This window comes from Rhinolophus sinicus, chromosome 4 (assembly GCF_057876585.1).
Source record: "Rhinolophus sinicus isolate RSI-liver-muscle chromosome 4, RSI-T2T, whole genome shotgun sequence".
In the NCBI taxonomy this organism is placed as follows: domain Eukaryota; kingdom Metazoa; phylum Chordata; class Mammalia; order Chiroptera; family Rhinolophidae; genus Rhinolophus; species Rhinolophus sinicus.
Window position 1 is genome coordinate 1709781 of NC_142504.1, and position 24677 is coordinate 1734457.

The window sequence follows — 24677 nt, forward strand, 5'->3', positions numbered from 1 at the left end:
CTCCTATAGAAACATGTTGGGGAAGACAGGTGTAGGGTGTTTGGAAGGAATTCACACTGGCTCTAGGTAAGGGGCTGAGGTGGCGGGAGCAGGTAGAGCAGAAAGCCATGTGACAGGTGCCTTGTGTGTGAGGAAGAAGCGTCTGCTGCTTCGGGGTTGTGGGCGACAACCTGAAAGCTCACGTGTCAGCAGGGGTGCGGGCATCGGGGCTCGTTTATTCCTAGGTATTCGTGCAGACAGCACCTGGCAGTCCATGCAGAGTTCCAACACGCATTCGAGGTGTGAGCGTCTCCTGTTGGTGCTAGCCACGGCTTCTGACTGACCGTCCTATCTGACTCGCCTTCCCCCCGGCTGCTGTGGTCCAACTCGGGACTGATGGCTCAGAGCTTTGCTCTTGTCAACTGTGATTCAGTAAAATGAAGCTTTAATTCTAACAGGAGTTTGTATAAACTACAGAAACAAAGGTGGGAAGCTAGCAGGTGGTTTTAAAGTGTTCACACGTGCTAGTGGATTCACTGTTTCCATGAGAGGGCACGTCACTGCCCCTGCACACGACGAAGGGGACAGGAGAGGGGACAGGGCAGGACCGGTGGTCCCTCTGTGTTCCTGGGGCACCTCTACAGAAGGATGACTTCAGAGAGAACCTGCAGATAAACAAGCTCCCGGCAGGACAGCTTTATCGTACGTCAATGCTGTAATGTAATCATTTTCTGATTATACAAGTAAAATATGAATCTTTGAGGAAACTGGGAGCACAGTCAGCACTGTTACCTCTCACCTCCTCGGGAGACTAGTTCATGAGGACATTTCACTGTGTAACTAACCTGCCTGCTGTTGGCCTCTGCAGATACACAACCGTGTGTGTGTGACCTTTTTCTTATACAATGGATGACATAAGGTACAACACTTTGCAATCAGAGCTTTCACTTAATTCTTGCCAGTATGTAACTTGCCTCTTGATTTTGGTAGAGAGAGACTTTCGAATTGTTTCGTGCGTCTCACAGCCAGAGTTCATGCAAGCGGTCCCCTGGAATACGAGGTGCGAGCAATACCTGGGGACTCGGGAGGCCTCTTGCTGAGTTTGCATCTCCCTCGCAGGGTCATCGCCGCAGAACGGGAAGGGAACGCTGGAAGGAGGCCCCCTGGGTGTCACCCTGGTGTCTGTGACCAAGGAGTACCAGCCCCACAAGGCGGCCGTCCAAGACCTGACCCTCACCTTCCACAGCGGCCAGATCACCGCCCTGCTGGGCACCAACGGCGCCGGGAAAACCACTGTCATGTGCGTCTCCTTGCACCTCTGTGTAACACGGGGTTTCACTATTAAAAGTACCTGTTTACCTGTGAGACAGGAGGCCAGGGTTCTTTCTTTGTTTTGAGTCTCAGTGCAGTTTGTGGGCGCAGAGGAAAGACAGCCCTGTGGCCAGAGCTGCTGTGCGCCCTGAGCCAGCAGCCACCCTGCAGGTCTGGGGCCGGCAGGGGAGCAGCATGGAGTTCAGAAATCTTTAATTTTTCCTTTATTCCCTACAGATAATTCACCTGCTTTTACTGTGGTTTTTGAAAGTCCTAGGACCTTTTCATTTTTCTCCTGCTGAGTTTAACTTTGCTTGTATTTCTGTAGAAGGATGAAATTCAGAACAACGTTTTGGTTTAGAATCCATTGGCTCCAGATTTGATTAAAGAATCAAATCGTGTGATCCCAGAGAAATAACGAGCTCAGAAATTCGTGGTCCACAGAATAGCCCTGAGCTGGCTGTGGAAATGGTGGCTTTTTAAGGTTAAACCACCAAAATTATCGAATTTCTCTTTGAAGAAGTTGCTTTCTTTCTTTTTTCCAGCAGGACTGCTTAATTAAACAATGAAAAGGACTCTTGTCTGCCTTATTGAGAAAGGTAGAAAAATAAACACACACAAATCTTCAGAAATCTCGTACTGAAAACAAATTTAAGGGACACGGTGTGGCAAGTTGTCTTCTTTCCTTGGATGATGAAACAGGGCTGCAGACGCCGCTGCGTGTTGCTTGAGTGTTTTCACTTTGGGGACGTACATGTTACACAAATAACGGCCAGAAAGCTGGCAGTCCGTGTCGTGCTCTTACCAGTGCTTGCTTCTGAGCAGGAAGAATGAGAATTAAAATTGCAGTTTCCTGTTGTTTCGAGGCACTGACTGTGTCTCTTTAGTAGGTGTTGGAAGGCCCTCTGCAGTCATCGTAGGGGTCTTCTCTCCCAGCAGCTCTCAGACAACAGGCTCAGAGGCCAGTTAAAGGACTGACCATCACTATTTAAAGCAAAAAGCCCGAGACGTGTAAGGAATGTGTATACACTATTCTGTAGTGCCCCCCAGAAGGTTTGAAAACAATACAGCAGACAGCTCTCAGTCAGGTCCATTGAGTGACTTGTGTGCACTCGTAGTGTCTGTGGAGACCCCAGTTTGATGAGCTTGTGACGTTTGGCTGCCGCTGGGAGGGGCCGCCCGGAGACACAGGGCCGTCTGGCCCCCCAGGTGTCCTGCACCCTCCCGAACCCCGACCCCCACATGGCACACGTTGGATCCATCGCTGGACAGCAGTTTGCACTTCCAAGAATTTCTTATAAATGCAGTCGTGCACGCTTCTCCCACTCAGCAGATGCTCACAGACCCAGTCGTGGTTGGTGCTGTGATGCCTTGTCACCAGCATGTCCCTTATGCTCACTCTTGGTGGCAGTTGAGGTTGTTTCCAGTTTTTGGAGATGGTAAACAAAGCTGCTGTGAACATCCAGGTAGATACCTCTGTGCAGACACCTTTTAATGTCTTCCGTGTAAGCACTTGGGAGTGGATTTGCTAGGCTGTGTGGTAGAGGTATGCCTGACATTTTAGAAAATGAGAAAATGGCATAAAGTAACTAATGAGCTTCCTGCAACGAGGTGGCAGAATAAGGCAGTCCTCGGTCCTCCACTGGCCATGTTGGGCAGGAGTGGTTCTGGAGCTGGGCCACTCGTGTTTCTATGCTGTTGCCAGGGACAGGTGGCCTGGGCTTTAGAAGAGAAAGACTCGGCCTCAGGGTCGGGTGTCACGGTTTGCGTTTCTGCTTGGTTGATGTCTAATTATGGGGACTTAGGTAAAGGCGCCCTTTCTTTAGCCGGCCTCCTCACCTGTAGACATGAAGTCAGATTTATAACCGCACACTCCCAGGCAGCTGTCACGGGCTGTGAGCTTTCCAACTTCTAACGGGCTGTGTAGAGAACGTCTGCAGGAGAGGACGATGGCCGTGTTGCCTGGGACGGACTCGGTTGCTGAAGCAGCGGCCGCCTCCGTTGTCCCTGCTGATTTAGTTTCTCTGGCAGATCCATGTTGACGGGACTGTACGCTCCCACTTCTGGAACCATCGTCATCAATGGCAAGAACCTGCAGACAGACCTGGCGGCGGTCAGAAGGGAGCTGGGGGTATGTCCTCAGCAGGACGTCCTGTTCGACAACCTCACCGTCCGCGAGCACCTGCTGCTCTTTGCTTCCATCAAGGCTCCGCACTGGACCCGGGCCAAGCAGCATCAGCACATCTGCAAGTCAGTACTGGTCATCCCGCCGCTCTCCCTGCCCTGCCCCGTGACCATTAGTGAGGGTACAGAAAACGTCAGCGTCGCCATTTATGAGAAGAAACAATTAGCAAGTGCTTCCTAGCTGTGGAGTTCTGACACAGCCAACACTGGGAATGCCATCAAGGCTTCTCGGGGAAGACTTTGAACTTGATTTGCCCTTGAATTGGGGAATCGATGAGCACGGGTGGGAAAGCGTGGCATGGGCTGTCGGTGGAAGTCTGTGCCTGGAACGTGGGCTGGGGTGGGTGTCCTGAAGTAAAGCAGTGGAGCGAGGGGCCCGGCTCCGTTGTCAAGAGCCCAGCTAGTCGTCTCAGAAGTTGAACGTTGTCATGCAAGTGGGCGATCACGGGTGGGACAGCATGGTCAGCCTGAAATCTGGAAGGTCTGTCTATGACCGCAGGGCAGACAGCAGGGTCACGGGACAGCCTGGTGACAGAGGCTGCTGAGGGCAGGAGGCTGTGAGAGCCCGACTTATGGTGGGGGCACAGGAAGGCCTGATGTGAAGTGTTCAGGGCAGTGGGCCGGGGGGGAGGCCGTGTGGTCACCTGGATGTCCGAGGCAGGGTGGGGGTGCAGGCGGAGGCTCGAATGCACCAAACAGAGACAGCACAGGGAGGACCCAGAGGTGAGGACGTGTGATGGGGAGAGAAGTGGGGTAGCCAGGACTGGCCAGCGAGGCCAAGCGACAATCTCCTTTCTCACTGGGACTCTAGAAGCAGCTTAGACCAGAGGGAGAAAGGACACCCTGAGGTCCCTGGTCAGAAAACAAAGTGGCGTTTCTGGAGGATGAGCTTGGAGGGGTGGGTGGAGGGAGGACAGTAGCAGTGGAAGGGCCGACCCAGGGCTAGCGGCTGCGCCCGGGAGTAGTGGCAGCTGGGCGGAGGCTGCCTGCCGGCCTGCGCCCCCTCCGGGTGTGTGTGGCACTGGGCCGTGAGGCAGGAGTGTGTGCGGCCTCCTCATCCTCAGTTTACCTGCGAAACAGAACAGGTGCCAGGCCTGTGTCAGTGTCAGTGTGAGTGAACGGACACACCTGAGCACATGGGATCTGGGAAGCCCTTACCCATCGCGGGTTCCTTTAATACCCTCTTGTGGGCTTTGTATTTTAGAGTAAGGCTGTGACGGAGGTGGAAGTGTGCTGGGGGCAGGCGGAGGGGTGTTTTGTCCTCTGTGCCCATGTGGAATGTCAGTACACGCTGCTCCCTTGGTGGGATTCTCCCTTGGTGTTTCCAGCCCCATCATGAGATAAGGGGACTGAGGCTTCAAGTTGTCACACATTCTATGTACCTTGGTGATATTATTGGAAACTGAGGGAGGTGGTTCAGACGGTGCTTTGCCCTGTTGTCCCATGGGCGTGGGCTCCCTTTCCCTGCTGCTTTGCGTTTCCATCACCAGCAGCCAGCTCACACCTTCGTCACCGCCTTCCACGGAGATGCCAGATTCTGGCCACCCGTCCCGCTGCCTTCAGCTGCTTCTCTCTATTCCTCTCATCCTTTCTGTCACCTCTGCAAGGCTCCTCTCTGCTGTGAGGGGGCAGGTCCTCATCTCATCACGTCCTCAGAAGGGGCTGGTCACAACCATCACGTGAATGATTTCCCGATTTTCAGGGAAAACGCTGCCTGTGCTGTGGCAGCCCAGCTCCAACCTGAGCGGGCAGGTAGTCAGAGCTGGCTGTGCAGCACCAGGGGCGAGCGGGTGATGTACAAACTAAATTAAAGAAAATCTTGGGCCGCCTGTTTTAGTGGAAACCTCATCTACTCTGGACCACAGCAAACTGCGTGACTGGGTGTAAATTGGTTTCCTGACAGTGCCGCACGGCTTCGCCTTCCGTCTGGGCACAGGCAGCCCAGGTAGTCTCCAGGTCCCTATGTGTTACCTAGCAACAAAGCCAATTTGCACACAAGCAATCAGAGTGAGATCATGTTTTAGTGCAGCAGCTCCCAATTAGAGGGAACGCAGGCGCCGACGTCTGAGGGAGAGCCGGCAGCTCCGTGTCACGCTCCAGAGCGCTTGGTCTCCTTAACATGCAGCTTCATCCCAATGTGAGTTCAGGGGAGATAGGCTCCCTGGGGGTCCTCAGAGTGAGCTGGTGTCAGGAGTCAGGTCATTACTGTGGTGCCTTTAATTGGCCTGGAGAAGATTCAAGAAGCCTCAGAGGACCTGGCTCAGGCCGTCAGTCAACGAGGTGTTGTTATGTAGGGAACATCAGCATGGAGAATTCTGGCAGACGGGGGACTTGGGTGGAGGCCAGTCTGTGATGGAGATGAGATGGTCAGGGGTGTGAGTGCAGGCAGACGAGAGGGGAGGGCAAAGGACTGAGCCCCGGATGCCCCGAGATGAAGAGGACAGAGGGAGGAGGAGGGACTGGCCAGGGTGAGAAGGAGAGGCCACTGGGGGAGGAGGGAGACAAGTCCAGGAAGGAGGCCGAGTGGTCAAGTGCATCGGACGCTAAGGGTCAAGTAAGGTGAAGACTGGGAAGTGACCTCTAGATTTATATGTTGAGGCCACTGGTGACCTCGGTGAAGCATTTCACAGCATGTTGGGAAGGAAGGTCAGACTGGGGTCAGTTAAAGGGAGAACGGAAGGAGAGGAACTGGAAATACTTCTTCCCAGGAGTTTTGCTGCAAAGGAACAAAGAGATGGGACGGTGCAAAGATGGAACAGGGAAGTCAAGAAAAGGCGTTTCCAACAGAACAAGCAGTGGAGGTAACTTGAGAGGAGGGAGACCTGCCGGAGTGCTGTCCCACTCGTGGTGGGAAGGCACCTAGTCCAGAGGGATGGGCCCAGGGAAGCCAGTAGGAGGCAGACCATGGGACTGAAAACTCAGAGGAAGGCAGTGGACTGGGTGTTGTGGGGCTGAGTGATTGCCGGAGCTCAGGATTAGCTGGGAGGAAAGATGCGCTCGGGAGAGGATGCGTAGGACCCACAATGGATGGTGGGTTGCAGATCATGTGGCTCCCACTTCCTGGGTCTCGCCCGGCCACCAGCGAGACTGGGGTGCAGGAAGACCCCTCGCTGGGGTACTGGCGGATGTTTCCTTTTGTGTCTTGACCAATCGCCATTGAGAGTATAGTGGTATGAACCCCTAGCTATGGCTCCGTGGGTGTTCCTTTTCGGCCTCGCCGTGTCCTGCGTTCCTGTGCAGAGAGCAGGAGCTGAGTCCCTGCGTGACAGTGCATGGTTGGGCCTCTGGAGGGGCTGTGCTTATGGGGGATGACGAGGTCCAGGCTGGGATGGTGCGGAGGTCACGGTAAACAGAGTGCAGGACTCTGGTTAACGTCACTGAATGGGGCTCATCAGGTTCACCTCTGTCGTGTTGGAGTCACCCAGTGGGGAGGTGTTGGGGGCGGAGTCTCATTGGGAATAGAGGTCAGGACGGCTGCCTGCTGCAGATGAGTCATTTGTCCTCTCTTCCCAGGTGGGGTGTTGTCAGCAATGGGAACTCCTGAAAGCAGGGACGTAAATTGCTGCTGTAAATTTAGATGGAGACTCACGCAGTGGAAAATGCACTTGGGCTAAGGTGAAGTAGGTAGACTAAAACCTGGACGCAGAGAAGCTGGCGTGGGCGCTTTCTGGGTCAGGACAGGAAATACATAAATCACGAACCAGACATGAGACATTTTCTTAGTGGGCAGGCAAACACGAAGCACGTCCTTGGGATTTCTCCCTTGTTCTTGCTTAGGATTCTGGAACTTTCCAGGATCCCACAGTTGTTGAAGCCCAGCCATGGGAGCCCTTGGCTCCCTCTTGTCCTGTGTCCCTCTTGTTCTGTGTCCCTCTTGTCCTGTGTCGCCTCCACACGCACCGCGGCTGGCAGCCAGCCCGGAAGCTGTGAACGTGCCTGCAGCTTAGCGGGGATGGACACTCGTTTGGGTGGGGAGGACAGGGACAGGTTTCAGGACGGCTGCTTAACGTAGGTTTTCAACACGTGAGTGGTGAGGAGAGAGAGCTGTTTGCGCAGAGTCAGCGGGTGCTGTGACAGGAGAGGTTCTTTGTGAGCGGAATGGACCTCGAGAAGGAGGTGAGGCCCCACATAGGAGGCGCCCGGAATGTGGGAAAGGTCCCTGAGAGGGAACAGGAACAGGCTTATTTTCACGGGAATGGCACCTGGTGACTGCTATTTGCACGTGGTGTTCTGGGAGCGTAGCACACACACAGCCAGGCAGACACTGGCACAGCTCTGCACGTGGCCCTCATCTAGGGCCTTGACCACACGCCCGCTCCGCTGTGCGCTGGGGCCGGGCCCCTGCTCCTCCTGACACACGGGCTCATCAGCCACCCTCCCTGCTCTGTGGTGTCTGCAGGGGCTGGAGGGGCCGCTGGGGGTGGGCAGGGGAGAATGGAGAGAAATACTCCTCTAGGGAGGACACCACCCTGCCGAGCGGGCACACGTTTGGTCAGTTGGCACAGTCCCATGTGACCCTCAGGAAGGGGACGCTGCTGTGTCAGGACTCATGCAGAGTGGCTTCCAGTTCTCGTGGGTGTGCCCCTGGCCTGCAGAGATCCAGGTCATTGGAGCCATTATTTGTGAGGTGACATTGGAAGCGTGTCTCTGAGGGGCTCGGGGACAGTGACAGCCTTACTCTCGTTCCAGGACTCTTCAGGACGTGGGGTTAACGTCACACCAGCATAAACAAACCCGTGCCCTGTCTGGAGGCCTCAAGAGGAAGCTGTCCCTCGGTATTGCTTTCCTCGGCACATCGAGGACCGTGGTCCTGGACGAACCCACCAGCGGGGTGGACCCTTGCTCCCGCCGCGACATCTGGGACATTCTCCTCCAGTACCGAGAAGGTAGGGACGGGGCCTCGTTCCGCTGCTGTCCCCACAGGTCTGTGCAGGGGAAAGGCACACTGGCATGTGAAGAGCCAGATCCCAAGAAGTACATGTCACCCTTTTCAGAAAGAGATTTTCGCAGCCGGTTCTAGAGATGCATCTATTACGGAACATCTGTGCCCTGCTAGGGCGGCTCGCTCGGAGTTGGCTCTCCTAAGGTGCTGTTAGCGACGCTCGTTTCTCATGATTTCAGTTCAGACTGTACCTCGCCATCCTGTCCTCCGTTGCAGATTCGCAGATTATCAAAAGGGGCAGAGACAGGCTTCCAGCCACCGAGGAGGCTCGGGCTGTGGGGCCTGGGGCTCTGGTTAGAGGTTCTGTTCCTCACGTGCGTTACGGTGAACGTCCAGTCGAGGGCATCAGAGGGGAGGTGACTAATGTCCAGCCCCTGGTTCTCTGTGACTGACAGCTGGGAAGCACAGCTGTGGGGATCTCATAGGAACCCCCTGACTTGGAGGACACCGCAGAACAGGAAGCTCGTTCGTCCTGGTACCGCTCACCCAGTGCCCGGGCATCAGCGCCAGGTGACCACACGTTTTTGTACAACGCTGGTTTGCTTTTCTCTTGTGCCTTTTAAATATAAAACCTTCTTACTTGACCTGAAGCCTCCACATCCCTAAGAATTTTCTACCTAAGAAATGCAAAGAGAAAGAACCAGAAAGAAACCCTCCCCTTCGCTACCATTCAGAGGGCAGTGCCCACGAGACTCGGGTCATCAGATTCCCTCCTAAGTGTAGAAAAGATGCTTGTCTGTCACTTGAAGCTTAGGCATAGGGCTGGGATCAGAGAGGAGAATGATGTACAAGCCTGTTCCTTTCTGTCCCAGAGAGTTAGGGGGATTGCGGAAGGAGACAGAGGAGGAAGCAGGAACAGAGTGAGAGAAGGTGGTGTTCTGTTCCTGCCGTTGGCCGGGGGCGGGCAGTCACCCCAGAAAATGTCAGTGGCCCCATGCAGCATGCCCAAGTTCTCAAGCAGAGCGCTGGGGCCCAGGGAGGCACCCCGGCCTGTGTCCCACACTTTGATGGGTCCACAGGCTTTGGTACCAATGGAGACAGGGCCTGCCCGTGATGCTGCCACGAGGTGATGAAGTGGCCCTTGCAGCTGGATGGAAGCCAGGGCCGCGACTCAGGCCAGCGGGCAGCTGGACTGGGGCGGGGCCTCCAGAGCGTGAGTGCTTGGACCTGAGCCTTTCAGGGGCCTCACCCACAGTGAGAAGGTGGAAGGGGCAGGACAGGTGGTGCCGGTCATCACCCAGAGCCCACAGGGCGCTGATGGCCTGTGCCCCAAGACCCTAACCATCCTCACTGACGATATCACAGAGCCCCCCTTCTCTACATCCCTAAGTCCCCTTTGGGGAGAGAAGTGGGAGAGGCAGAGAGGAGAAAGAAAGCATGGACTTTCTGTGCAAGAGACCCTGCACTCCTCTTATAGGGACTGATGCTGTGTGAGGTCAAACTGATTAGAACTGCCACCAAGTGGGGCTGAAGAGGACAGATGCGAGGCAATGCGCTGACCCCACACTCCCCGGACGTGTGAGTCTCGGTGTGAGCTAAGTAGGCAGGCCCACTGCTCCTGTTTATTCTGGAAATGCGAGATGGGGTAGGGGGACCACCTGCCTGGGGGGGCGCGGTGCAGCTGCCTTACAGAGGAACACTTGTCCTCGGAGGTTTGGGATGGCTCTTGCGCTGCCTGGCATCTACCAAGAAGCCGTCATGGATCAAAGTCCTGTGAGCTTCACCCATATCGTCTAGGAATGTAGATTGCAGTTGACTTGTTTTTCGCCGACTTCATTGTCTGGTGACGTGTCACCTGCAGTCGAAGCAGCACTAACCCGAGTGACTCTAATCCAGATCAGGGACCAGCACGTTTTCTTAGCCTGGAAGGACTTCCGTGCAGGCAGTTGGCCTTGGTCTTTGGGGCACCCCTGTGGTGACAGTGGTCACTGTGGAGACTCCACCTGTTTCTCCCGGGTCTGCTTTCACAGTTTCTCTAGATGAATTGAGAATCTTGGTCGTTTCATCTTTCTCTTCCATTAAAATATATAAAATCAAGTGGAGTTTAAAAATATGTTCAGCCTGCTCTCTTGGAAACTCTGATTTTGAGATAAGGATCAGTGTGTTTGTTTCTAGTCAGTGCAATAGAACAGGTGGAAGGGTCGCTGTCACCCAGTGGGGCGTGTGGAGGCGGCAGTCACGAGACCCTCCTGTCCTTCCGCTCCATGAGTGAGCTCCCCTGTGAAAACGCCTCTGGTGTCCCTGGCTTCTGCCCTGCTACGGTCAGTCCCAGCCCTTCCCTCCCCAAGCAAAGCGAGCAAAACACCACAAGACGCCGATTCACAGAGGCCACATATGAGCTTCACTCGCGTCTGCAAATCGTGGTCACAGGCATGGCGTCTCTCTGGGAGGCCCCACTCCGGTGCCCCCCTCCCCTGGCTGCCCTTTCCCACTTCCCAGAACACTCTGTGGGCCGTGGCTGCTGGGACTCTCCCACAGAAGTGTCAGGTGCTCCACCCCTGTCACACGTCACGAATGAGTTGTGTGGTCGCGTCGTCCCTGGTTGTAAAGGACACAGCGTGTGCCAGGGCCGTCCTACACCTTCACACGCTCTCATTCGATTTTATGCGTGAGCCGCTTCATAGGAAAGAGCCTTGTCCTCAAGTGTCCGTGAGATTGTTGCCTGAAGCCGAGTGCGGGGACCTGTGCACCGGGAGACACAGAGACGCCCCCCAGATCTCTCTGCTGATTTCCGCTCTGCGTCCACTCAGTGACCTTACAGATGGTGGTGGCACAGGGACTCGTGCTTTGTGCCTCAGTTCCAGCCTGTGTGCCTGTCAGGGCACCGCCTTTGGTTCCCGGTGGCGGAGGGTTTGTAGAAACTGTGTGAGAGCCTGAGGGGAAGCCGTGCTGGAAGTGTGTCAGGCCTCTAGTTTGTGGGGTGGCCCCCGAGGTGTCCATTCTTCTGATTTAAGAATTGGTGACGATCCTTATGTGATCCCGGCTCTCCCTCTGAGGGGTGGGATGGGTGGGGCCTCCGTCGCCTTTGTCACGCGGGCTCTGACGCCCTGTCTGTCTTGGGACACAGGTCGGACGCTCATCTTCACCACCCACCACCTGGATGAGGCGGAGACGCTGAGTGACCGCGTGGCCATCCTGCAGCACGGCCGCCTGCGCTGCTGGGCACCCCCATCCTGCCTGACGCAGGCCTACGGCCAGGGGCTCAGCCTGACGCTCACGAAACAGGTGAGAGATGCGCGGCTCAGGGACCTTCCTGTTGGGGCACAGGGGACGTTTCATATGTGGGATTCAGATGGACCTCATGAGCATTTCCCCTGAACTAGCCGGGCCTCACACTGCCATGGGGCTCAGGGGACGAGATGGAAACGGACGCTTGGCTTCTGCACGAGGCCCCGGGGTCTCAGTACACGAGGGGGGGAGGGGAGGGCGCAGCGAGGAAGAGAGAAGTGTGAAGAGGGAGGGGTGAGACGGCAGTGTGCGGGGGCGGTCAGGAGCTGACGAGGGCACTGAGCGAGGGGCTCCTGGGCCAGGGGGCCGACTGGCAGGAGGGCTCCTTGGGGACAGGCAGGGTTTCCTGTGCTGTGCGGCAGGGGCTGCAGAGGGAGGTGCTGACACAGTGGAGGCCTGTGCTCAGCGCCCCAGGCGCCCCACTGAGTCCTGAGGGCCCTGTGACTAGGAGGAGTCGGATGAGGGTCCCTCGTGGGGTCTGCCCGGGAGTCTGGCCAGGCAGCACTGTGACCCCCGTTTTAGAAATATTTTTGTGACAGTGACACTCCATTCAGGAGGCTAAAATTTACCATAGTGTGAAGCGCAGTAGTGAGGGACCCAAGAGGTGAAATTCTTACTTCAGGGGACCCATCGGGTCACACTGGGAGTTAGGGTTGCCTTGTGTCAACCAGGTGTGACATGCAGAGGTGGCCCTGGGGTTGGCAGTCAGAGGTGGGCTCAGAGGTGCCCCCGCCCGTGGTTGCCTTAGGCGTGCTGTCCTGAGGTTCCTGTCTGCTTCCTCTTGAACCGCTGTCCTGAGGTGGTTCCTTCCCTCTCGGGGGGAATCCACGCCTCGCTTTTAAGAAGACCCCCCCACCCATCCTGTGGTCCAGTTGCTGGCCTGTCACCTTCCTGACTCTCCTCTGCACAGAGGGCGCCCCATGACTGTGGACCTGGAGGCTACCGGGTCACCAAGGCGGGTGTGTGGTCAGCACCACAGAAACAGCTTTCTGTTTAAAAAGCACAATATGTTCTTGAAATGCCTGTCGCTTCATGATATTTCTTGACTTTGCTGCTTGGGATTGGAGTGTCACAGTAAGCTGCTTCCAGATGTGTGTGCGATTGGGTGACGTGTACTTGCCATGTTTGGACCCCAGCCCTTACTGTTCCCTCCATTTTTTTGGACAGACTTCTGTCCTGGAGGTCGATGACGCGAAGGCCACAGCTCGTGCTACGTCCCTGATACAGACCTATGTCCCGCGGGCGTTTCTCAAAGCCAGCAGTGGGCGTGAGCTGAGCTACATCGTCCCCAAGGAGGCCGACCGAGCCTGCTTCAAGGGGCTCTTCCAGGCGCTGGAGCAGAACCTCCATCGTCTGCACCTGACGGGCTACGGGGTTTCCGACGCCACCTTGGAAGAGGTACCCAGACGTGCCCCAGCTTTTATTCCTGAGGTCTCCCCTCGCCTCAGAGACGAGCCATGGGGGAGGCATGGGCAGGGGTGGGGAGCACTGTCCTTGTTATTTATTCCCAGGCGCTGATGGGTGTGAGGCACAGCGTGAGCCAGTACGGAATGTCATGCCCCTGACTGTTGTTTGTTAAGGGAAATGGGCATTTTTATATTTGCCAATGTTGGTCTTCAATCCAGAATCACTCGGAGTCTAGCTCATGGTGGCAGGTGGCTGGCTGTATCTCCTCACCGGGCCCTTGTCTTTTCACTGTGCACTGTCATTTGCCCAGGTGCCCCACTGCTGGGCAAAGGTGAGGTGCCGGAGGTCAGGCAGCCGGACACTGCTGCCTCTGGCCAGCCCCCCAAGCCCCCCAGTTCTGAACACTGCTGCTTCTGGCCAGCCCCCCAAGCCCCAGTTCCACGCTCTCACTTGGCACTGAGCTGGTGGACATCAACACTCAGTGTGGCTTCTTTGTAGAGTCCGGCCGGTGGGAGTTGGACCAGGCATCTCCTCCAGGAGGAAATCACTGCAGCCCTGGTGTGGCTGCCTCTGCATGAGCCCCACTTGGCTCTTCCCTTTGCAGTGCTGTGATCTGTAGAAAGCACCACAGATTGAAAAAAAAAAATCAAGTGCTGCAAATTAAAATTTAAAAGCCTGGGAAGAGTCCTGGACCACTTTCTCTATATTACCCAGAAATAGTAATAATGCCCAATCAGGTGTGTAATTAGTAGTTGGCACGGAGAGTCTGAGACTGTATGAGAAACTTGAAGTAACCACAAGAGTCAGAGCCCTGACTTTCACACACAGTGTTTGTTCAGATCAAATAAGGTAATATCCTGAGTACAGATGACAAAGGACAAGCAGTCACACACGGGTGATGATCGATACAGCAGCTTCTGCTGCTGTTACACCCAAAGGACACACGCAGTGGGACATGGTGGAATGAAGCACTTCTGGATTTTAGTCCCTCGGTGTGTTTCTAATGTTACGGTAGCTACCCCAGCATAGCGTCACTTCTGAAAATCTTTCTTATGCTATAGTCCTTAAATATTTGTGTTTCTGCTTAGTATTGTCCCTTTTTTCTCTAAAATATTCTTATGTGTACTTTCCCCCTTCCAAATTCCCCTTTTGTGAATTTCTCAGTCTTCCTCTTCTTTGCCCTCTCTTCTTTAAAACAACGTATATTTATTAAATCTCACAGATGTAGAATAATCCACTCATGAGTTCTGGCAAGTGCGTGTGGTCGTGGAGCCACACCACGGGGAGACGCAGAATGGCTCCGTCCTCATGCCTCCTTAAAAGCATGGTTCCCCACAGCTTGCCTCTCTGCAGCTTGCTCTCTCTTCCCCAGGAGCCCCTCAGCTCAAGTCCTTGCAGCCCATCACCCCAAAAAGCCTGACAAGATGTAACAGAACCAGCTGCTTAACTGCTTTGCAGATTTTCTATGTGCTTCTCCAATTTCTTGCACTAATTTCCACCGGCTACATTTAGTACATGCTTTGCACATAATAGGTGCTAAATAGCTATCAATTGATTAGATCTCATCTCTCTCTTTTCTCTCTCTCAGTCACACACAGACGCTAAAAAGGAAGTCATCTGTGTAAAGGACGACACTAGCCAAGGGTCTAACGTACATGAAATGTGTTTAATGAAATATTACATTGTCCTTGGATCTGTTGGAGAAAGAGATCTTAAATTGGGAACAGATTAGACTCCTTTAAAAAGCTTTCCTTTGTGAACTGTGGTCTATAAAAGATCTATCTCCACCAATTTTGTCTTTTTACACTCGGCAAGTATTGACTTCCTGCGTCTGCCTGCTATCGACCCTCGGTTAGCGTGGCTGCAATCACACTGCCCGTGCTTTTCCCTTTAATCGTCCAGTTTGGCCCAACGACTTCACAGTGTGTCCCGAGGGCTTGCCAGCGAATACTCCTGACACTGGGGCTAGAAAGCAGATTTCATTTTTAACTGCAATACGTTTCTTGTAAATCGCTGTCCCTAAGTGGGGCCCAAGCCCGTGAGGTTGGGGTATAAGATTTTCATGGTGGTCAGCAGTTGTTATAGCGCTTACACTTGTTCTCTGTGCAAGGACCGAGGTTTGCCTGGTGTGGACTGGGGCCCGGGAGCGCCGAGAGCTGGGCTGTGGGGTGGCGTGCGTGCGGCCATCTCCGAAGCCAAGGCAGAACCGTGGGATGTCATGGAGATGGAGGGTGTTTAATTGACTTTAGAGCGGTCTCAGGGTCACAGCAATGCTGCGCAGAAGGGCAGGCCCCATGCCCCCACCTCCACACGGGCACGGCGTCCCCGTTACCAACACAGGACTGCATTTTTAATCATCCGGAACTTTCTGGTAACCTTCCAGACAGGTGGGACTGCCCTGTGAGATGCTTTCTGTTCAGTGGGCTTCTTTGTGCCTCTGTCAGAAGGTTCTGGATGCCAGCCCCGTGGGTGCACGGGCCCAGATGCCCCATCCTACACGGCATTAAGGGGAAAGCATAGCCCTTGGATGAAAAAAGTCAAGTCCAGGGTGGGAATGAGGGCCTGGCGTTTATTTTTGTGCAGTTTACTTCTTGGGAACGATTTCTAAGAACAAGGGACTCCTGTCCGGTCTTTGCCCATCAAGCTCCAGCCGCCCCGATCGCGTCCCTAAGACCAAAGGGCCCCCCCACGACCATGAGCCTCAGGCCTCCTGAGTCGTCGTCTGCGTGAGTGCCTCAGTGCTCTCGACGGCCATGACCTTGGTGCTTTGAAGATGACAGTGGTCCCTTCGTGCGTGAGCCCCAGGCTGGTCTGCCGCGTGTCCTCGTCACAGAGCCCGTCCTGCGTTTTTGTCTGGGATACGGCAGGACTGGCGCTGGGTCTCTGTGCTTTGCCTGCCCGGTGCCTGAGGCTTGGAACTGAGATCACTCAGGTCTGCTGGTGTGTCCACTACAGATTAATTGTCCTGTCTTGTCATTATTAACTAGTTTTGAGGACACACTTTGAGACTCTAAACTTCCGTTCCTCACGTCACTTCCCCACACGTGTCCGCATTTTCCTTGCCTGAGTTGATTTCATGACTGTGACGTTGGCCAAGTGGTGATTTTTCCAAGGAGCCCTGGCTGTTAGGTGCCCCCTGGCCCTGGGGACCCTGCTGCTCCCCGGTCCTGCTGTGGGTGGAGCTGGAGGTTCTGTATTTGCTGTTCCCTCTCTCTGTGTGTTGAAAACCAGGCGTTCACCTCCCCTGGGGCCTCCAGTGCCAAGCCAGCCACCCAGGTTCCAGTGGCTTCCCCTTCCTTGTTTGTCCCTTCCGGTCTGACATCGAGAAACTCAGCTGCCACAGCTCCACAGCGTCCCCTTCCTGTCCGCCCTCCCATCTGCACCGCTCTGCTCAGAGGCCCCCGTCAGAACCTGGCCCACGGCAGGCCCAGGCCCTCCTCAGGCAGGGGCTCCCAGCCAGTGTACCTCCCGCTTCCTGCCCCTGTGGGGTGGGGGGTGGGGGGTGGGGGGGGGGAAACGGGGAGACCTCACTCTTCTGAGAGCCGGGTCTCCCAGTCACCTGAGACCCTACTTTTTCTCCTCATAATAAATTCAGGAGTTGGAGGATTCCTCATTTTGGGATTTGGGGCTTTATGACAGCCTGCTGTCATCTCAGCACTGATGGTGCCATCTGTCCCCCAGACTGCAGGGCTGTGGCTCAGCCTTTATGTGGCCCACTCTGTTTATAAAAAGGTACTGCAGGGTAGTGTGTGACCCAGACTTAGCTTTTTATGCCTTATTTAATTGAATCTTCACGGAAACTCCGTGACGTTCATATAATTATCCCCTTGTGCACATAAGGGACTGAGAGACTAAATCTGAGAACAGCGATGAGTTCCCCATAGTCAGGAGTTAGAATCTAGTTGGGGTGGACCCTCCAAGTTTTCCATGTTTCCCTCTAACTTTGTTGGCCTTGCAGGCTCTGTCTAGGGACATGCCCCGTGAACAGCCATCGCTGTAAAGACGCACTGTGGGCTGCTAGGTCTGTGCTGGGCCAGATGGGCCCCCGGAGCCTGTGTCCTGACCCCTGGAACCTGTCTGAGTGCCTGCTGGGTCTTGTGATGGGAGATTATCATGGGTGGGCCTGGTGTTATCAGATGCGCACGTGTAAGCAGGACATAGGAAGGGCAGACGGGGGAGGTGATGTCTTGATGGGAGCAGAGACGGGACTGAGGGGCTTTGAAGATGGAGAATACGGGCAGCCCCTCGAAGCTGATGAGGCGGGGGGTGTCCACCAGCGCCCCGGAGGGGGACGGCCCCGCCAGCACTGTGGCTTTAGGCCGGGAGGCCAGGTTTACGCTTCCGACTTCCAGTTAGAAGGTGATAAGTTTCTGTTACTTTAAGCCCCTCATGTTGTGGCAATTGGTTACAACAGCAATCTGGAACTCTTATCGGTTCCTGTAAAATCATAAAATCTTGCTGTGTGCCCTGTGTGGCACGTCAGGGGACAGCTCTGCCCACAGTCCTGTGTCTGGAGAGGGCTGGCGGGTCACTTCCACATTCCTTGTCATCTGAGCTCTCCGCATGGTTTTATCTTCTGCTTCTTAAAAAGTAAGAGCACTTCTGCGAAACTGAACAAATGCAGCATTGTTACATGTTGGCCAAACTTGGAGCTTCTTCCTCTGCTATTGTCATATCTCGGTGGGATGTACTGTCCTTGTCTTGCAGAGCTTGGTCGGCTTCCTGCGTCTCCGTAGCATTGAAGCCAAAGGCCCCTTGCTCTGACCGCCTCCAGGCTGCAGCTCATCAAGCTGACATTCTCCGTGCAGGTCGGGTTTGGGGTGTCACAGTACCTGACGACGGGTGGGCGCAGCCCTGCTATCTGAGGGACTAATGGCACCGTCAGCATGCGGTGACACTGGCTGTCACAAATGCTTAGACCTGCAGCTGTCCTTAATTTAGAAAACGTGAGTCCCGAGATGGAGGAGCCCCAGCTGCCAAACGCAACTGTTCTTTGAAAACAAAGAGCAGAAATGCCAGGGGCTTCGCATTTCAATCCATATTGTTGTTAAATTATAAATTATTTCCACGTCAGTTGGTGTCCTTGAGATTTAATTTCATATTTTTTCCAGTTTTATTGATATATAACATTGTGTTAGTTTGAGGTATGCAACAGAATGAATCTATCGATGGATCTATCTATGTATCTATCTATCTATATCTCAAAATGATTACCATTATAAGTTTGGTTAACATCACCTCACAGTTACAAACTTTTTTTTGAGATGAGAGCTTATAAAATCTGCTCTCTTAGCAGCTTTGATTAATGCAACGCCATACTGCTAAGTGTAGTCACCATGCTGCACACTGCACCCCAGGACTTACTCATCTGATAACCGGAAGTTTGTATCTCTTGACCCTCCGTTTCTCCCACCCCCACCCCCACCTTGGCAACCACCAATCTTCTCTCTGTTTCTATGAGTTTTTTTTTTTTTTACATTCCACACGTAAGTGAGATCATACAGTATTTGTCTTTCTCTGTCTGACTTACCTCATCTAGCATAATGCCCTCTAGGTCCATCCATGTTGTTGCAAGTAGCAGGATTTCCTTCTTTTTTATGGTTGGACATTTCTGTGTGTATGTGTGTGTGTATGTAATTTACCCATTTATCTATCCATGGACACTTAGGTTATTTCTGTATTTTGGCTATTGTGAATAATGTTTCATGAACATGGGGGTGCGGTTATTTTTTTTTGAGATACTGTTTTCATTTCCTTTGGATAAATACTCAGAATTGGGATTACTGGGTCATAAGGTAAATCTGTTTTTATTTTTTTGAGGAAACTTCATTTGTTCCTGCCAACAGTGCATGAGGGTTCTCTTTTCTCCACATCCTCACAATACTCACTTCTTGTCTTTTCGACAGTAGCCATTGTAACACGTGTGTGGTTACATCTCACTGTGGTCTTGATTTGCATTTTCCTGCTGACCAGTGACGTGGAGCATCTTTTCATGTGTCTGTTTGCCATGTGTACATCCTCTTTGGAATAAGGTCTTTTCAGTTCCTCTGCCCATTTTCAGTTAGATTGTTTGTTCTTTGCTATTGAGTTTAATTTCACCATTTCTTATTTCATTTTTTTCATTTAATGTGATGAACTTACTTAAAAGTTGATGAATAGTTTGACCAATCCTCATTTGATTGTCCTTTGACTTGGGAAGCCTGAGCTAATTCCAATGAGCTAATTCAAGACATTAGATGAAACAGAAAAGGACTTTCTAGTGTTTTTAAATATAAAATGCCTGGTGTAGGTCCTATTTGGTCCATCTGCATTGGCCTTCAGGTACAAATACTGCCTTACCAGTTGTGCTAGAAGTACGTACCAGATACTAAAGAATCCATGAAAACCCAGTGTGGGACTTGTGTTTCCCAAACTTGATAGATGCCCTGTCATCAAAGCCATGGGGAATATTCCATTCTGGATGTCGTGTTTTCACACACAAGACGCTTGGTCAGAGGAGCGTCAGGACCACAGTCTCGCTGCTTTCACTTAGCATGGGGAAAACAGCCCAGAATAACAGGGGTGATATCCACCATCCAGAACCCAACGCTTTGAATACAGCAATCATTGTCATGGTGTTTTTGAAAACGTGACCTTTATTGGCCTTATGTGCTCATCTGGTGACATTGACATTTTTTTGTATTCTCACAGCCTCTGGCACGGTGTGCCTGCAGTTAGGACGAGCTGACACTAGGTGGCGCTCATCTCATAACATTCTGACTGTCCTAACCTTGCCTTTCCCCTCCCACGTGTGGCTTTCCAGAATGCTGACAGTGAGCCCTGTTTACGGAGAGCAAAACGTCCGCCGTTATTCTGTTTCCCCCGCGCATACACACGTGTGCACACATGTCCACACATCCACACACATGCACACACAGGCTTGTGATGAAAGGAAGAAGGGGGAAAGTTTAAAAAGAATAGATGAAGATTGCTCTCTATATAAAAGAATACTTCCTTCATTATCAAGATATGCTTCATGGAATTCACAGTTGCATTTGAATATTAAGTGAAAACTCCATTTAGAATAAGATACAAAGGAAACGCTGCTCAGTGAACACCTCTGGACCGGCACTGTCTCCATTATCTCTAGTTTCATTCTTTATCAGTGCACCGGCTGAGTGCTTGTCATGCTAGGCCTGCATGCCCTCCTCTCTAGTGGGACACAGTGCTGGTGTCACGGGGCAGATGGGACACCTGTGGTCGTCCCACCACACTTCTTCCTCCTCCCAGGCCACCTAGGACCCCATGCTGCAGCCGGCAGGCACTGTTCTCTCCACTTTGTATATAAATGCATTCAGTGTTTGCAACAATTCTGCTCCAATTCTGTCCTGCAGAGGGCGGAGGGCGGAGGGCACAGTCCTCTCAGCAGGACCCTATTCCAGACTAACGAACCGCCCGCCCAGACTCTGCACCTCTCCCCTCCCCCAGGCTTGCTTGCTGCTCCCCCTGTCTGGTGTCCCCTGCACGTCTTCCCTGGGGACTTGAGGCTCCTCAGAATGCTGAGACACAGCAGTCCTTTGTGTTTATAGTCTTCAGTAGCTCCAGTCAGCATGTACTGCCGCTTCCAGAAGTCCAGGAGGTGGCCGACTCGGGGTGCTCAGTGGGTGCGTCGAGTGTGAGGTCCCCACGGGATGGCAGTGACACCGCCCTCACAGCAGGGGAAGGCAGGAGCTGGGCCAGGGCCAGACACTGGTCTCTGGGCTGCAGGCAGGGGATGGAGGGATGAGGCACCTGTGCGATGCTGCTGACAGAGCAGAGTGACCCCGCATGGAACCTGGCTTGGTGTGTGGCACAGGCCACTGTGTCAGTCAGTCTGGCTAACTGGGTGCCTAACCGAAGTCCTGCGTGCTTCCGAGCCTGTGCAGAGCACGTCACAGCCGCCATCAGCTGCTGTCATGACCCCTGGTCTGCAGACCAGGAAGCCAGCAGGCCTGGCAGGGACCACGGCCCAGAGGGGAGCCTCTGACCTTCCCCATGGCGATTTCTGGCTTTTTGCAGGAGTCAAATCGCCTCTCCTCTCGCCTCTGCCCAGGGGTGTGTTAGGGACGCCCTCCTTTCCAAGGTCACTGCCCAACCTCCAGGTGTGGCTCAAGGACCTGAGCACCCTGCCCATCCAGTGCCCAGCACATGTCCTCTGTCTTGGCCCCAGTGGCTTCCTCTCCTCACTGTCGCTGATTTGGGGCTGAACCCTGGGTTTGAACAAACCAAGGTTGGACTTCTGCTTCGAGCACTCACCAAGTGACTTCAAGCCATTTTCTTTGTTTGTTTTAACTGGGGAATATTGGGGGACAGTGTGTTTCTCCAGGGCCCGTCAGCTCCAAGTCATTGTCCTTCAGTCTAGTTGTGGAGGGCGCAGCTCAGCTCCAAGTCCAGTCGCCATTTTCAATCTTTAGTTACAGGGGACACAGCCCACCATCCCACGGTGGGAATTGAACTGGCAACCTTGTTGTTGCGAGCTTGCGCTCTAACCAACTAAGCCATCCAGCCACCCCACCAGTAGCTCAGTGGCAGCTTATTGTTTTTAATCTAGTTGTGCAGGGCACAGTTCACTGGCCTATGTGGGAATTGAACCGACAACCCTGTTGTTCAGCACTCGCGCTCTAACCAACTGAGCCATCCTGCTGCCCTTCAAGCCATTATCTTAAGTGAACGCTTTGGGGGATGAGGTGCGCTGCCACCCATGGAGGAGACGTGCTCAGTGGATGCTCACACAGAACGTCTTCCCCCTGAGACATAAGCTGTGAGTGGAACCGCTTGACTGCCCGGTTCATCTCTGCGTGTCTGAGTCACTGACTCGAGTGGAACTGGCTTCACGGTGTCAGGGACGTCACTTTGCCCTGCCCCCTGCCGTGGGTCCGACCAGCCTCGCCAGAATGCAAGTGCCTGAGGGTCACCGTCAGGTTCACTCATCCATGTGTCCTGGGAGCGGCCTTACAGCCAGCTTACTGAGAACTGGGTGGCTCTAGAGTTCTGCCCATTGAGTGAATGACTCCATGAAATGTGATGCGTTTGGTGACTATCGCTGTAATGACCTAGGTGGTAATTAAGGCAGAAGAAAAAGTGCAGTGTGGAAAGGAACGTAAAATAATACAAAACTCTTGTTTGATTTTCAAAAAGGTGTTTCTGATGCTCTTGCAAGATTCCCCAAAGCAGTCTGACCTCGCCCCGGAGCCCGAGCTGGAGCCGCAGAGCCACCAGCCTGCAGAGAGCGATCCTGGCTGCTGTGAGTACAGAGCGTGCCTGCATTCGTGCAGGAGGGACACACCACTACCCGTCACTCAGAGCCCTTGTTTTGAGGTTGAGCACAGAGAGGCTGAAGCAGCGACAGGGTGTAGTTGTTCACAGGCAGCAGGCTTTGTCTTCTCCTGCTGTGAACAAAACAAGTGTGTGTCTGTGGGCAGCTTCGTGTTTTCTCCAGGACTTACTATGTAAGCTCTTTCTTAGTGTCTAAATGAGAGGGGTGAAGGCAGCACGTCTGTCTCACCTGCATCACCGACACTCAGCCCAGCCCACGTTCATGGCGGGCTGCATGGCCAGACGCTTCGCTGGGGCCAGGCTGACATGGAGAGACGTGCACACGTGAGCCTTGTCTCACGGAGCTTCTGTCCACACCCCCCGGAACGTGGGCCTGGGTTCCATGGGCAGACGTCCGTGTGCAGGCGTCTGTGGTCAAGCAGGATCCAGATTTGGTTTCTAGGCGCGAGACTGCAGTGCAGTCAGTCCAGTTCCTGCGTATTTACCAGCGGTAACTCACCGCGGAGCACAGCTGGGCCCCAGAGGTGTGGGGGGACCTAGCCTCGGAGCCCTTCTCCAGGGGCCTCTGCCCCTCAGGCCCCTGAATGAACAGCTGAAGTTGATGGTGTTCATATCAGATGTTCACCAAACCGCGCTCCTGCCGCTGACCCACAAGTGTCCCAGTCGCTGCCCTTCCTCTCCAGCTGCTGGTATTTTCAGGTTTAAAAAACACTGATTTTAGGCATTGTAATTGGTGTGTAGGGGTTTCTCATTGTGGTTTCAGTTTGCATTTCCTGATGATTGATTACGTTGGGCATATCTTAGTTTAACAACTTTATTGAGATACAATTCACATACCACACAGTTCACTCCTTTGCAATGTGCATTTCACTGGCTTTATGGAGTCGGGTATCCATGACCACTGTGAATTTTAGAACATTTCCATTACCCCAAAGAAGCCCTGTAGCACTTAGCCGTCACCTCCCATCACCCATGTCACTCAGCCCAGCTGACCTACAACCTGCTCTCTCTCTGTGGATGGGCCTGTTCTGGACTTTTCCTATAAGTGGAACCACACACTGTGTGGTCCTTTGTGACTGGCTTTGTGCACTCAGTGTGACGTGCTCCAGGGTCACCCTCGTTGAGCGTGTGTCAGAACTTCATTTCTTTGGATTGCCGAATAATATCCCATTGTGTGCATGGGCCACGTTTTGTTTGTTCATTCATCACTCGATGGCCATTTGGCTTGTTTCCAATTTTTGGCGAATGTGAATATAACTTGAACATTGTGTACAAGTTGTTAGTGGATGTGTTATCTCTTGGGTCTGTGTCTAGGAGCGGAATTGCTGGATCGCGTTTTAACCATATGAGAATTTCTAGAGCATTATCCAAAGTGCTCGCACCATTTTACGTTCCCACCAGCAGTGTTTGAGGGGTCTGATTCGTCCACGTGCTCACCAGTGCTTGTCATTGTGGTCTAATGACAACGCAGTGGCCGTGGGGTGCTGTCTAATTCTAGGTTAGATTTGCATTTCCCTAACGGCTGATAGTGTGAACACCTTTTCATGAGCTTACTGGCCATTTGTGTGACTCCTTGGAGAAATGTCTATCAGATTCTTTGCCCATTTTAAAAATGGAACAAATTATATCCTGGAGTTGTAACAGTTTTTTTATTAGGGAATTGTGATTTTTTTATTATGAAGCGTGATGTTAACTGTGGGTTCTTACAAGATTCCTTTATGAAGTTGAGGAAGTATGGATCTATTTCCTGTTTAATGAGTGTTTTTATCATGAAAGGGGGTAGAAGTGTGCCCAGTGACTTTTCTGCATCTATTGAGACGGTCATGTGTTTTTTGTCTTTTATTGATTGATGTGATGTATTTCATTCAGTGAGTTTTGGGTGTTAAAACAGCATTGCACTGACCAACTGGGATAAATTCCCCTGGATCTTGGTACATAATCCTTTACATGTTGCTGGATTTCATTTGCAAGTGTCTTGCTGAGGATTTTTGAGTCTATATTTATAACAAGTGTTGGTCTGTACTTTTCTTTTCTCATGATGTCTTTGTTTGGTGTTGCTGTCATGGTGATGCTTTAGACTGAATTGGGAAGTATTCTCTCCTTTTATTTTTATTTTTTGGAAGTGTTTGTGGAGAATTTGCTAGTGAAGCTATGTGGATCTGAATTTTCTGTGGGTCGTTATTTTGATGAATAATTCAATTTCTTTACTTATTACAGGTTTATTCAGATTGTCTGTTTCTTCTTGAATCAGTTTTGGTGTTTCGTGTCTTTCTAGGAATGTGTTCACTGCATGTGAGTTGATTGGTATACAATTGTTTGTACCACTGATTTA

At 52.9% G+C, this 24677-nt stretch overlaps 1 protein-coding gene across 2 annotated transcripts in view; it reads left to right on the plus strand.

Annotated features, from left to right (window-relative positions):
• The window catches only part of ABCA13 (ATP binding cassette subfamily A member 13), a 195550-nt gene that overhangs the window by 62141 nt on the left and 108732 nt on the right, over positions 1-24677 (plus strand). For both annotated transcript variants that reach the window (XM_088797636.1, XM_074341068.2), the window contains 6 exons: positions 1099-1279; positions 3322-3540; positions 8164-8360; positions 11484-11641; positions 12812-13042; positions 22208-22313. In XM_088797636.1, coding sequence (XP_088653762.1) covers positions 1099-1279; positions 3322-3540; positions 8164-8360; positions 11484-11641; positions 12812-13042; positions 22208-22313 — 1092 coding nt within the window. The remainder of the gene's footprint in view (positions 1-1098; positions 1280-3321; positions 3541-8163; positions 8361-11483; positions 11642-12811; positions 13043-22207; positions 22314-24677) is intronic.